The sequence below is a fragment of the Charadrius vociferus genome, unplaced genomic scaffold (assembly GCF_000708025.1).
Source record: "Charadrius vociferus isolate BGI_N301 unplaced genomic scaffold, ASM70802v2 scaffold423, whole genome shotgun sequence".
Lineage (NCBI taxonomy): Eukaryota > Metazoa > Chordata > Aves > Charadriiformes > Charadriidae > Charadrius > Charadrius vociferus.
The window spans coordinates 2,518,233-2,532,563 of record NW_009648149.1 but is presented as its reverse complement, the minus strand read 5'-3'; the positions used below and the strand labels follow the sequence as shown (position 1 = coordinate 2,532,563).

General features: G+C 42.8%; 2 protein-coding genes across 2 annotated transcripts in view; both read left to right on the top strand.

Annotated features, from left to right (window-relative positions):
* DNAJC6 (DnaJ (Hsp40) homolog, subfamily C, member 6) overlaps positions 1-11,831 on the top strand; it is a 39,477-nt gene extending 27,646 nt beyond the window's left edge. The window contains exons 13-19 of the mRNA XM_009883970.1: positions 1,780-1,914; positions 3,285-3,353; positions 4,093-4,218; positions 5,711-5,971; positions 6,336-6,481; positions 8,500-8,676; positions 9,572-11,831. Of these exons, the coding sequence (XP_009882272.1) occupies positions 1,780-1,914; positions 3,285-3,353; positions 4,093-4,218; positions 5,711-5,971; positions 6,336-6,481; positions 8,500-8,676; positions 9,572-9,673 (1,016 nt within the window). The 3' untranslated portion in view covers positions 9,674-11,831. The remainder of the gene's footprint in view (positions 1-1,779; positions 1,915-3,284; positions 3,354-4,092; positions 4,219-5,710; positions 5,972-6,335; positions 6,482-8,499; positions 8,677-9,571) is intronic.
* Positions 11,832-14,264: 2,433 nt separating this feature from the next.
* Positions 14,265-14,331, top strand: part of LEPROT — a 3,006-nt gene continuing 2,939 nt past the window's right edge. Inside the window, exon 1 of the mRNA XM_009884004.1 lies at positions 14,265-14,277. Coding sequence (XP_009882306.1) covers positions 14,265-14,277 — 13 coding nt within the window. The remainder of the gene's footprint in view (positions 14,278-14,331) is intronic.

Sequence of the window (14,331 nt, the reverse complement as noted above, 5' to 3'; positions counted from 1 at the left end):
ACCTTCAGGAGGGTTAAGTGAATGGAGGACAAAGTGAAAATCAGTTGTAAGTCAACAGGTGAAGAGCCCAATCCAAGTTGCTGAGATTCGCTGAGGGATGCTCAGTTTTGCCAAAGGCAGGATGAGAACAAGCAGCCGGATCTGACAGCAGGTCCCTGCACTGCACTGGGTTGCACAGCTGCCCTGTGTTTGGTTTGGCCTCATCCTTTATGTCACGGTTTAGGAGCTGATGTTGTCAACATGTACCAGGTTCAAAGAGCACGATATGCTTACTTAACTTTTTCTCAGCAACTGATAACTCGAAGCATTTGCAACACCTGCCAACTTTCTTGTATAGAAATGGTATTTTCTCATTTTGTTAAGGAGGTGCAGGCTTGGGCAATGCTGGGGTTGGCAATGGTAGCACCTACCATGGGATGGCCATTCAGCCAATTTCTGAAGACTTTTCTTGAGTCAGCTCAAGTCAGACTGAGTCGGACTTTTCTTTCTCAGCTAGAATAAAAAAAAAAACCAAAACTAAACACAACACACACACACACACCCCCCAGGCTTGGGGAGGTTTGTCTGCTAGTACACTCAAACACCAGATTTGCCGACGGTGTGTTTTGAAGCAAAAGGGACAGGAACAGTTATAATCTCCTTGTACCAAAACTTGTGAAAGGAGGGAAGAGGGGAAGATTGAGGACTGGAGGCAGGAGAGGGGAGAAGAATACAAGTTTCAGCAGAAGAAATGGGGCCACTTGTCTATGGAGAAGGTTCATCTTGCTGTGGCTGTTGTATGCTTGGTCTGAGAGCTTTTGCACAACTTTCCCACTCTGGGCAGACACTCAACTCACAAGGCAGAGGTGCAGCAACAGCATCAGGAAAAGATCTCTGGATACTGTTGTTGAACTTTGCAGAGCCAGACTGATGCTTAAAAGAGAAAGGAAAAGTATCACACAGCTAAATTGTCCCAAACCAGGAAAGCAAGAATAAGAGCTTGTGAGATAACTGAAGAGTAGTAATTTATTAAGTATCCTAAATAATGAGTAATATAAGTAATGAGTAGCATCATTAGCACTGCATAGCTTCTCAGGACTGTATCTTTCTTACAGTAGTATATCTGCATCTCTGTTCAGGATGGTCTTTACCTTAAACTTGTTGGCAAGTAGGAATTTGAGTGACTTCAGGGGTTTCTTTTGTTGGTTGGCCTTGTTGTTTACATGAAAGACAGTAGGCTAAACAAATTGATCAAAAATGGTGTTTGAGAATGAACTGGATTTTTGGAACAAGTGATGCTAAGCAGGAAGGATACCAGTTATTTTCTAAAGCTATTTCTAAAAGATGGTCCTTTTACCCTCAGTATGTATAAGCTTTGACAGCCTAAAGTAATCTTGGACTACGTTCAGCTCTTGAGGAGGCAGGAATTGTACCAGGGCACTAACTCCAAGCTCCAGGATGTCCCCCACCACCCACTTATGCATTGGCAGTATTTGCAAGCTGAAACTTCATCCAAAGTGTCTAAGTACTCACTTTGACGGCTCCTAAATTCAGCTCCTCTCTTTGGAAAAGACAGATGGGATCAACAAATGTATTGCCATGACCAAGGCACACGGATCTCTAGGTCCCCTAGAATTTGGCTAGAGTGCTGATACTTTCCAGTTGCTCTCCCATAGTCACGTGCTGCCTCCTATTTGGTAGCTGCAAGTATGAGGCTTTCGTCTCTGCGCACCAGTGTCTCCCTGAAGCACATTCATTGTACAAGTTAATGATTTAGTTTTCTCAAATATGTTTTTACAGCCACTGCCTTTGATCCATTTGGAAGTAGCCCTAAGCAAACTGGTCCAGACCTCCTGGGTTCCTTTCTTGGTTCATCAGCTGTCCCTGGTGATCCTTTCCTTCAAGCAACAAGAAGTCCTTCACCAACTCTGCATAGTGATCCCTTTCACATGGGTAAGAAAGTGAGGCCCTTCTACTGTATTTAAGCAAACATGAAATGCTGCTTTTAAATAGTGATGGAGCCATTAAGTACAAACTGATGCTCACCATGAAAAGACTCTAAACCACAGAAACTCCACTAAACAGGAAAGAGCTTTTTATCTCTAGACTTAAAGCATATTCTAATTTGAAATGTGGTAGGATGAGACTAGTTTTGCTCAAGTCTTATACTTAATTAATAAGCTATTTGTATACATGAAAAAAGAGACCATGAAGAATGTCTGCCTGCCTATTCCTGTGGTTATGAGGTCTCATTTAAACCAAACTACTATTAATTGAGCTAAATAGAGCATGGCATATTAAGCCTGCTAGAGAAAACACATGTCCTTTGGTGATTTTAGTTACAGGCATCTGCTTTCTTTAGATCTGATGACAACCCCAGCCAAATTCACAGTTGAATTTGACTCTTATTTGAAGAGTAGGATTTATTTTTGTTATTGGACTTTTTTCTTTTCTTTGTTTGAAATGTTCTTTAGTTGTCCCATTAACTTAATATTGTAACCTTCTCTGAAACATATTCAGATATGAATTTGTGTCTGATCATTTAACACGTCCCTTGGGTGCAACAGGCTCGCTGGAGAGCCAAAATGTCAAAGGAGGGAACTAGTGTGCTGCTGGCACTACTTGCATCCTTGCCTTGCCAAGCTCGGGTATTGGATATTAACTCCGTGAATAAGACGGTTGGGTCACACTTGGAGCTGGCTGCACTAATGAAAGGGATTTAAATGGTATCCCAGCATGATGAGGTATTAAATTACAGTGCTAGTGCCTACAGATAATGAAATGCTGGCAGGGTGAATTGCATAGATGTGGAGACTTTATTTGATATAGGATTAAAGGAAGGACCGTGTGTATTCTTTCTGGTTTACATCTGTGTGTAGGACCGTGTGTATTCTTTCTGGTTTACGTGTGTGCGCTTCTTTGCTGTATTTGTTTTCTCTATCCTTGACCCCTGCATGTAGAATATTTCCTTGGGTTGAGATGTATTCAGAAACACAAAACCTTGTGTTATTCTGGTGGTGAAGTTTCTTTTATAAATAAGTGTATGAAGGGTCTGACCAAAACTACCATAAAATGAACACTGTAAACCTGTGTCCTTCCCACTTACCTGTGTGTGGTATGAGAGCAGAAACAAAAGTTAAACTTGTAATGCCCATTGTGGGGGAGAAGTTCACTTCTAATGGGCAAATGGTAGGTGGACACAGTACTGTCTCTCCTGCTCCTTGTCCCCTGCTTTTCCTAGATGCTGGATTGTGTTGGTTTTGCTCTACTACTTTGAGATATTTATATGCAATCGTTCTGTTTAGCTTCTAGCACACCAACAGTTTCCATACAACCAGATGTTTCCGGTGGTTGGGACTGGCCCAACAAACCAGGTATGTATCATAAAAATTCAAGACATTTAACAAAAAACCCTTAAGGAGCCCTGAGAGAGGAGAAGCGGAGGGGAAATGCTACCAGTGACTACAGAGAACATGTTCCCTCTTTCTGCTGCTTAGCACTTTGATTAATACAACAAAACTTCTATCAGGATTTTAGTTAGTCTCATCTGTACCTGTTGTCCTGGTCTCCCAGACATCCAGCTGAGGATCTCGCTAAAGACTACCAAATGCTTTCTGTTGGGGCGGGGGGGAAATATCTGAGTTTCTTTCTGTGAGAAACCAGGGCTTAAAGCAGGACAGGTGCTTGGTGGACATAATTGCATTTCATTCCAGTGTAGAGCCATGAGAAGGACTTGGGAAGCACTATGTGTTCCTGGGATGCCACTAAATAATAGCATGATTTGTTCCCATCATGGGAGAGTATACATGTCCTACCAAAAGTTGCTTCCTGAAGGCTTCTAGTTCTTAAAATAGATATATTTTTCATAATTACTCTGCCACTGCAGACAGTCAAGGGAACGTTCTTGTTGCTGAGCCTAATTGTGAGTGGGTGTGTAACTAGTCTGGGCCAACACTGAGTTGAGACTGCTTAGGAATCTGACAATAGTACGCTTTAATTTTAACAGTCTTCTAACATCATGTGACTGAGCACTGGGTAAGAGCTGCACTCATGTAAAATGGTGATTAAAGACTGATGTTTTCTTTTTTTCCCTTTTCTTTTTCTCCCTTTAAGGTGGCCTAGGTGTGGGAAGTAAGTCAGCTGCCACCAGTCCTACAGGATCCCTCCATAGCACTCCCACTCATCAAGCTAAACCCCAAACACTGGATCCATTTGCTGATCTGGGGACGCTCGGAGCAAGTTTAGCAGGTTTGCATGTATTTTTTTTTCTTAAAAAAAGCTCTATTTTAGAGATACAGGATGAACAGCCCAGTATGTGACAAAGAGCTCCATGGGTCCTCTCAGCCTACATGCTTGCCAGTGCTGCTTTCAAGCTTTCCCTTCTGCCTGATCTTCTGTAAGCTCTCATAAATCTGCGCTTTTACTGATCCTCTATCAAAAAACCTGTTAAAAACTTGTTAGGACCTTGTAGGCTATATGGATTGCAAAGTGTAACCTTTATCTCGAAAGTCTAAACAGTCTCTGTCTAAGGATGCTCTGTTTCACTCCGACTACAGAACTGTTGCTACAGCCCTTGGAGCAGTGCCTGGGAGCAGCCTTTGGCTCTTCAAAGCTACTGGGGTCCCTGAGGAATTGTTTCCTTCTAGACTTGACTCATTTTTGTCCTTTGTGAGGAAACCTGTGGAACCTCACTTATCTGCCCCTAATTCACAGTACTATCTAAAGGTGGAGCCTGAACCTGTTTTCACTTGCACCTGGCTGCAAAGGACTGTTTGCTTGACTGCTTAGACAAGCATTTTCTCCTTTTTATTTATCTCAGCAAACCCTTGACCCCAGTGTTAAAAAGGCAGATCAGACAAATCATCTAAGTTTTCCTTTAAGCCTAGCATGACGGCTTCTCTGACTCTGGTAAATAGATTTTTCTTCCCTTTGTCACTGCCCTCAGCTCTTTGCAAGCCATTGTGGTTTGATGTGATGTTTGTTTTCTCCTTTGCGTCAGTACCAGCATGGTTCTGGAATTAGGTTTCCCAGTTCCCTCTGCTGGATCACTAGCTGCTCTGCAGGAGCAAAATAAAAAGTATGCCAAGACTCATGACAGAGCCATCGAGGTGCTGTTAAAACATGTATTCTGTAGCAAAGTTATGGAGTTTAAAAACAAATTAATTGGCATCCACAGGATATTCAACCACACTTTTGTTGTTCATCACTAAGTCAAAAGCACTTGATCCAGTTTCCATGACATGTTTCTGAGCTCAAAGTTGAGCGTGGATGTTAGTCTCAAATAATAAAACATTAACACTGCATACCTCCCACCACAAATTACTCTAGGGGATGCTTAATAAGGTGCTGAGACACAACTCTGTGGGATAGTATTACATCAGCACAGCATAAAGAGATACTATTTCAACACATGTTAACCTGATGTTGCCACCATAGCACACAGCAGCTGTGGATCCCAGTTACCTGCAGGCAGTGTTCCCTGCCTTTCCCCGAGGAGCTGCTACTCCAATTCCTGTGCAATCTTCAAAGGCAGATGCTGTTTCTTAAGCAGCTTACAGAGCAGTGACAGGGAAGTTGAAGGGCTTTGCTTGATTTTGCAAAAATAAGTTTGTGGCAGAGCTGAAAATAGAAGCAAGCTGCCCAGGGATTTTGTTTAGGTTCCCTTTTTGGAAGGTAAGTTGGTATCCTGTTTGCTAATGCCCACTGTCACTCCTTTCCCCGTACTCTGCAGGTGGCCCTTCGTTTGCCAGCAAACCGACCACGCCGACAGGCATGGGTGGAGGATTCCCCCCCTCGCCACAGAAACCCTCTCCCCAGCCCATGGGTGGCAGCGGTTGGCAGCAAGGAGCTGGCTATGGCTGGCAGCAGGCACAACCCAAAGCCCAGCCGAGCATCCCTCACGCCTCTCCCCAGAACAAGCCCAATTACAATGTGAGCTTCTCAGCAATGCCCGGAGCACAAAACGAACGTGGAAAAGGACCAGCTAATGTTGGTAAGCTTTTCAAAGTTCAGCATCCAAAAGGTCGCCTCCTTCTAATATTGCTTTAATGCTCAGACACAACAGGTTGGGGTCTGAGCAAGTAAGTCATGATGATCATTTGGGGATGTATAAAGTTCAACACTAGTTGTCCTGTCCTAGACTCTAAAACATGCTAGTATTTAGGAAATCCTGAGTTACAAATGGGCTTCAATAATAATTCAAAGGCAGCATTAGCCTGCACCTCTTCTGTGAGAATCTACGCCCTCATTAGCACTGGGAAATTGTGATAGTGATAAGTGTTGGGGGGTGGCTTGGGTAGAAAAGCTTTGTTAAACCTGTATTGTGACAACAACTTCAAATCTTCTTGTTTTTTAAGATTCAAAACCAAAAGTGTCTGCAGATTTCGAAGACCTATTATCTGGTCAAGGCTTTAATGCTCACAAAGACAAGAAGGGCCCCAAAACAATAGCTGAGATGAGAAAAGAAGAAATGGCTAAGGAGATGGACCCTGAAAAACTAAAAGTAAGCAATGCTCTTGTTTATGCTCTTACAATCATTCAATGTATCTTTTGTTCTCATCATGCTGGAGGCTGCTTGAAATGCTGCCCCTGAAAGCCACCGGCCGTCCTGCATGTGAGAGGCAGCTGAGCACATCTTTCAGATCACTTAGTACCAGAAGCTGTCCTGTTTTGGCACTTACTCCAGTGCGCATTCTCCACAGCATCACTGGATCCCAAGGACCATGTGCTGTCTCTCATGCTTGGTTTCCATAAAGTAGGTGTCCAAACTTGATAGCGTCATAAAGTGCTGTGCTCCCCATTTGCATCCCAGACAGCAGAGAGATAGTGTAAGCAGAAAGACAAAGTCATAAACTGCAGGTGTTGGGGAATATCTGGAAGAATCTCAGAATAAGAGACACTACTTAGAAAAAGCGGTAAGTTTGTAAAATCTCTGCTCCAAATTAGCTTCTTACAATTAAATCAGGTAAGAGCAGTGACCATCTCTGCCAGTCCTTCTGCCAAACCCAGGTTTTGAGGAAATGAGGCAGGTTCTCCCCATGATGAGATTGCCTTGGGGCAGAAAGCGAGAACTTCCTGCTGTTTGTTCATATAATAAATTCTCATGCTTTCCCTGAAGATGTGAACATCCATTGGAATAGATTTAAAACTCCAAGGTTACATTTCCGTCCTAAACTAGACTGTGGCAAGCAGTTGCTTGCTCAGTGTTACTGTCAGGGCTACTGGTCTTCCACATCACTCCAGCCCTGATTAGCAGGCACAGCTAATTGAACTAATCCTCTGTCTTATTAATCTTGCATGTTTTGGAATTCTCTCCTCTCTCATCAATAAATTGCCAAACTACAAATCTACTTGAAGGGAAGGAAATTCAGTGTGTCCGACTCTACATTTGAAATATGAAGCCACGAATTATAATTACAGAAGGATACAGCTGAGAGGGAAAGCTGAGCAAAAGCCAAGCAAACTTCTAGAAAACAGAATAAGTGATTATTTTTTTTTTTAACTTCAATCTTGTGGAAAGGTTTTAACCTTTGGAAAGTGCGTGCCAGCAACCATGCTGGACATGGACGTCAGCCACTCATAACCAAGCTGGATAGCTGTCAGGCCATCAAGTGGGCAATACTTTTCCCAATTCATAATTTATAGTACTTCAGTGATTCATGTGATACTACTTAATGTGGGCAACATTTTCGCCCCTCCTCCCCCAGCAAACTGAAGCACCCAGCTGATTCTCCCTTCCCAACACAATTCCCTTCGCTCTGATGCATTTAATGTCATTGAATCACTTCTTCAGCCTAGAACTGTTAAATATCACAGAATGGCAGGGGTTGGAAGGGACCTTCAAAGATCTAGTCCAACCCCTGCCAAAGCAGGGTCACCCAGAGCAGGTTGGACAGGAACACATCCAGGCGGGTTTTGAATATCTCCAGAGAAGGAGATTCCACAGCCTCTCTGGGCAGCTTCCCCAGCTGTAGACTAAGATGGCAAGCACTAAAGGGGACTACAACATTTAGGAAAGTGGCCTGCCTATTGCTTGCTTTGACTGCTGGATTGCAGGTAGCAAAATAGGCATGTGGAGAGAATTGAGGCTTCTGACTTCAGAGCTTAAAAGGATTTGTATTGAAGCCAACCTTCAACATGAGTTTTTAGAAGACTTAACTCTAGACATGCACAAAAGATAGGCATCAACAGCAACGTTCTAGTTGAGCTTATTTTAGGTGTGACATTAAGCTTGCTAAAGAGCCACGCAGTTAAACATTTAATTTATATTTTGACTATTCCATCTAATGACTGTTCATAAGCAGTATTTTTAGCAGGGATGTTGCTCAAGCTTAATTTTCAAGCAGTAATATAAAAATTAAAGACAAAGTAGAGACTGGGAAATACCTTCCAAAGGTTTTCTAAAGCTTGGAAAGAAATGTGAGATGCTCCTTGGAGTAACTGCTATTCAAATGAAGAAACTTTTTCCTACTGGAATAACTAATGTAAGTCATAAATTGAGACTCTCATTATCCTCTCCAGGTGCTGGAATGGATTGAAGGGAAGGAGAGAAATATAAGAGCCTTGCTGTCCACAATGCATACAGTCTTATGGGCAGGGGAGACCAAGTGGAAACCTGTTAGTATGGCAGATCTTGTCACGCCAGAGCAGGTGAAGAAGGTCTACCGGCGGGCAGTGCTTGTCGTTCATCCTGACAAGGTAAGGTTTTCCTAGTTTCACATTGTTCAGAAACTGTAACGGTTCTCTTAATTATAAAGCATTACATGTAATTGCTTAATTTATAAACAGCTTTGTAGGAAGCAGTAGTTCAAGATTTTTGCCAGTTTTTGAAAGGTGAGAACTCTAACCATTCCCTGCTGCAGGACTGTGCTTGGCACCCGCTGTTTGGAGCAACAGAGATTCAGATGTTTGGCTTTTGCACCCTCACTGTGACTCTAAACCATACTGGTGGCGAACAACAGCCCAGAATACTGTGGCTGCTAAAGGAGATGAGGGTGTGATAAAGGCATATGGAAGGAGAAGGGTCTTAAAATCAAGCATCTAAAATGGAAGAATCAGGTTATCTGATTATCCAACCTCTGGATTGTGATCTTGCTGCTTGCAGTGGCCAACCAGAGTGCAACGACGCTATCTGGGAAACCCTATGGCAGTGAGGCTTCCACTTTTAAGGACATGGAGGCCCTGAGAGTTTTGGGGCAGTGGGCAAGGCTTGAAGATGTGGGCTGCCCAGAGGCTTGCAGGAATATTGCTTTTATCAAGGAACTGTGTCAGGTGGCAGGTCTCTCCCTTTGGTGCAGGTAAAATGCCTGTTGCAAAGCCTAAAGGTTAATTTTTTTTTTCCCTCGTGACTGTGGTGCTTTATCACATTTGAGGGGTTATCAGCTCTGAGGAGCAGGAGAGCTGAAGAGCCAAGAAATTTTTAAGCTGTAAACAAGGTAAACAGCCCTCAACAGTAGCTTATTCTTGTCAAAGAATAAGGGAAAACCATTTGTGGAAAGAGAACGATAACTGCTTGAGAATCTAGCTGCTCAAATGTCAACTTTTATAGTATGACTCGGTAGATGTGATATCCCTCTTTCTGTTTTTATTCCAGGCTACTGGGCAGCCGTATGAACAATATGCAAAGATGATATTTATGGAGCTAAACGATGCCTGGTCAGAATTTGAAAACCAAGGACAAAAACCCTTGTATTAGGTACTTTCTCAGTCTCCACTACAGACCTGTGCTAGTGCTTAAATAGTCTCTTGTCACAAATGTCACAGATCAACTAAACTCTGTCTGGAAATTCAGAAGTCTCAGAAAACTAAGAGCCTAATACTTATCATGAAGAACAAGAGGAAGGTCTCCTTATACTTGTACCAAGAATCCTGAGCTCAGAGGAACTCTAGCCACCTGGCTCACCATGTGAGAGCCATGGGGTTACAGTTTCTTGTAACTTTTATATTTTTCTTTGGATTCAAGTGGGGTGAGAGAGAACACATTCTGGGTAAAAGGTGGAATTGTTCTGTCTCCGACACAGTGTAGCCGGTGAATTTCCTACTTTTTTGTGATATGTGATATGGCAACACTTCAGTTGAGTTCAATAACTGGTGGTGAAGCCCAAACTTTGATGTACTTTCTTCCTAGGTTTGGATCAAACTGTATCAAATTTAAGTGCTCAGATGTGATTTAGGCACATTTCTAACAGTCACCATTTGCTGCTTAATTGCTCATGTAGTATAGTATGCCTGAACAGATACAAAGCTGAATCCTGGGTTAGATCAGTGCAGCAGCTGACTGCTGCTTTACGCATTAATACTGTATTTCACCTCACAGTCCAGCAGTGAAATGTGCAGAAAAAATTCCTCTGTGTTACGGAGCAAGTGTCTTTCAAAGCAAACAACAAGTAATTGATGTTAAACAGCACCTTGTTGGTTTGTTAAACAGCAGTTCTGGGAGAACAGGGAACTGGGGGGAAGGGTGAATCCACATTTGTAAAAGTGGAGAATGAGCACGTGTTTCCTTTCCCGTGAAGTTCTCATCAATAGCTTGAAACCATCAAACAAAAGAAATATCAACAAACTAAAACTCTGCTGCAAAATTTCAGAAACTTTCCAGCTGTAGGTAACACTTCCCATCCTGAGGATTCTGAAGACTTTTTCCAGCCCACTTGTATCACCTCTATGCCTTTATCAGCTCCAGAGCACTTGGCAAAGGCTCTTGGCAGAATGCAACCTGTTGCAACTTCACTTTTCAGACTGCGGTGTACAAGCTGTCATGTAGACATCTGTGGACCAGGTCTGATTTTTGAGGTAAACACAGTGCAAATTGATTTACCTTGAAAGCTTATATTGGACCAAAGCAATAATATCACGAGGAAGTATATCTGATGCTAAAGCTGAAGCATCTTTCCTAGTTAAAAAATCAAGTTATGCTCTTCACCCCAAATTCTGGCATTCTCCTTTTGTAGAATAACTAAGCTAGCCGTTTATTTACCAACACGTATCTGTATTTGAGCTTTGAAAGGGCAGGTATAATCAGAAGATGGGCAGAAAATAATTTGTATTTACTGCTTAAGGAACAGGTTGCTATCTGATGTGAGTCTTTAAAGCTGGTGGTTTTTAAAGACAATCCACTTGTTGTTGCACTTATGTTTTCAAGTGGCAAAACCTTTACTGCAAAGACAGTGTGTCAAAGTACATTGCTTTCTGTATAAAAGTCATCCTTTTGTTGTATTGGTCCATTACTTACTACCATTAATTGAAAATGTGAAACCAACACATAGGTCTCCTTTTATATAAAAGACCTTAAGATAATAGTAACAAACTGGATGTTATTTATTAATGTTTTGATCCAGTATGTGCTTGTCTTATTTAAAGAGATAACTGGAATGTGAATCATGTTCCTGTGATTTGTTGGTTTATTGTTTAATCATTCACATTTGTAGATATTGTGACCTACGCCTATATAATAAAAAGGATCTCATTACTATAATGTACTTTTTTAATAATGAAAACTACATTAGCTTTGTATCGAGTTTGTCACGGCACATAACTCTGGATACTCATACGTTCACAAAATACAAATCCATCATTAAACTTTATCTACCAAAAGAAACCCTACCCCACTTAAGCTTTGATTACTTCCATCCCTAAAGTTTTTATGGATGCATGAAAGTATTAGGACATATGTATATCAAAATAGTTAACTAAAAAAAAATTTTCTTGTCATATCTGGTAGTGACAGAGGTTATCAATGTTCAGGTTTACTGTTTGACTAAATTACTGTAATTTTTGTAAATACAGTATATACTCAATGAAATTGTGACTGGTCTGAAACATTTGTATATACATTAAAAAAGCTCAAATTAACATATTCAGGTATCTTTTGTGCTGGGGGGGGGAACTCTACCTTCTTGCTTTAAACACAGTTCAGAGTAATTTCTTTGCAAATGCTGGATAAAGAACAATGAATCCATGTATCTCAAATCGAAACTTCTTTTGTCTACACTGTCTTACATAAATGACTAACACCTCTGCTGCTCTAGTGTAGGGTTGGGTGGGACCTGTGTGGTACACATAAAGGTAACAATAAATTACTTGCTCTAGAGATAAATAGAAAAAAAAAAAGCTTTTTTTTTTTTCTAGAGCTTTTATTTTCTCAAGAGTACACAAGCTACATGAAGAAGCCAGTTCCCATTGCTGCAAGCAAATTATAAGAACAGTAAGGGCTTAATTTAGACAACACTTACAATGGGAAAAGATGCAGCCTTTCATGCTCAAGAGAAAAACCCTTCAGTTGAAACAGAAGATGGTAACTTAACTTGCTATACCTTTGGATTGTTTAGACAAGTCAGGTGTGTGTATGCATATTTATTGTAGGTATAAAACTGTTTACATTAGCAGCAGATGTACCAAGATCATAGAATGGTTTGGGTTGGAAGGGACCTTGAAGATCATCCAGTTCCAGCCCCCTGCCCTGGGCAGGGACACCTCCCCCCAGCCCAGGTTGCTCCAAGCCCCGTCCAACCTGGCCTTGAACACCTCCAGGGATGGGGCAGCCACAGCTTCTCGGGGCAACCTGTGCCAGGGCCTCACCACCCTCACAGGCAAGAATTTCTTCCAGATATCTAATTGAAATCTACCCTCTTTCAGGGGAAAAACATTCCCCCTCATCCTATGGCTCCCCTTCCTGATCCAGAGTCCCTCCCCAGCTCTCCTGTAGCCCCTTTAGGGACCCGAAGGCCGCCATAAGGTCTCCCCAGAGCCTTCTCTTCTCCAGGCTGAACACCCCCAACTCTCTCAGCCTGTCATCCCAGCAGAGGGGCTCCAGCCCTCCGGTCGTTTTTGTGTCCTCCTCTGGATTTGCTCCAACAGGTCTATGATGTTATTTTGGCATTCTAGAACTGGATGCAGTACTCCAGGTGGGGTGTCCCCAGAGCAGAGGGGCAGAATCCCCTCCCTCACCCTGCTGGCCATGCAGCCCAGGGTGCCAGCTCACGCTGAGCTTCTCATCCATTAACACCCCCAAGCCCTTCTCCTCAGGGCTGCTCTCAATCTGTTCTCTGCCCAGCCTGGATTTGTGCTTGGGATTGCCCTGGTGCACGTGCGGGACCTTGCACTTGGCCTTGTGGAACTTCATGAGATTTGCATGAGCCCACCTCTGAAGCCTGTCCAGGTGCATCTGGATGGCATCCTGTCCCTCCAGCATGTTGGCCACTCCACACAGTTTGGTGTCATCGTCAAACTTGTGGAGAGTGCACTCAATCCCACTGTCCAAGATGTAAGCTTGTATTAAAACTCTTAGGGTTTTTTTGCTTGTTGATGTCAGCTAAAGGGTTTGTGGTGTGGGAGGGTACAGTGAAAGGGTCTCTCTATCATTTTCTGTTTGTGTGCCTCAAAATAAGCCCAGAAATGCTGAGTTTGACTGCTGCTCACAACTTGTGACCAGACCACAAGGTTAACATCATACACCAGCTCGCACAATACTCGGCCAGTACCAATAGTGCTCTTTAAAGTGGTCACTAATGCTGTGTGGTAATTCACAGGTTGGCATTCCAGGTGGTTTTCGCAAATTAAGACATTTTGGAAAGAATTTGTCTCTTGCTATTCTCACGCTATTGTGCTTCAGAGACCCAGAGTGGAGCAAGATGACAAACATAGCACCTGACAAGATTTTTGCATGGAGCATTTAGTTACTTACGCCTCCTGTTTTAATTAGGAGGCTGTCTTGGCCCGTAATCTGTCAGCTCTAAAGTAATTAAAATTCACCATGAAATTGGAAAAAATAATCTGTATTAGGTAAGGTATGAAATGCGAAGAAGGGCTGATAGGCTGAGATGGGAGAGTGGTAAAGAAAATCTCCTTGGGGAAGGTGTACCTGAGGGCTGTGCAAAATCTCCCCTCAAAAGGCTGGCCTCTTCGGTCAAAAATGGGCTCCCACAAAAAATATAAGGGATGAAAAATACTGCTCTAATAAAATACGCCCTTGTTGGTGTGGATTAGCAGGACAGTGGATGACACAGATCCTGAGGAGGAACTGTATGAGACAAGCAGGCACCTGCACCCATTTTTGGGGGTGGAAATGGAGGTTTTCAAGAGTTGCCTGCAAACTGGCAGCGACTGATAGGTGGGGGCTCTTTAAAGCTGTATTTATGTATTTAAATCGTGCCTATGCCCACGTATATACGTGTATTTACACAGGTATAGCCCACATATAAAGATATATAGGTATGTTTGTGTATGCGTACATATTAAACACCCGCCCCGAGGCCTGACTGGAAGCAGCTCAGCCCCGCCCCGTAACCATGGCGACCCAGCGTGGGCGGGGCCGCCCGGGCCTCGCCTCCTCATAGGCGGTGGCTCACGTGTGCT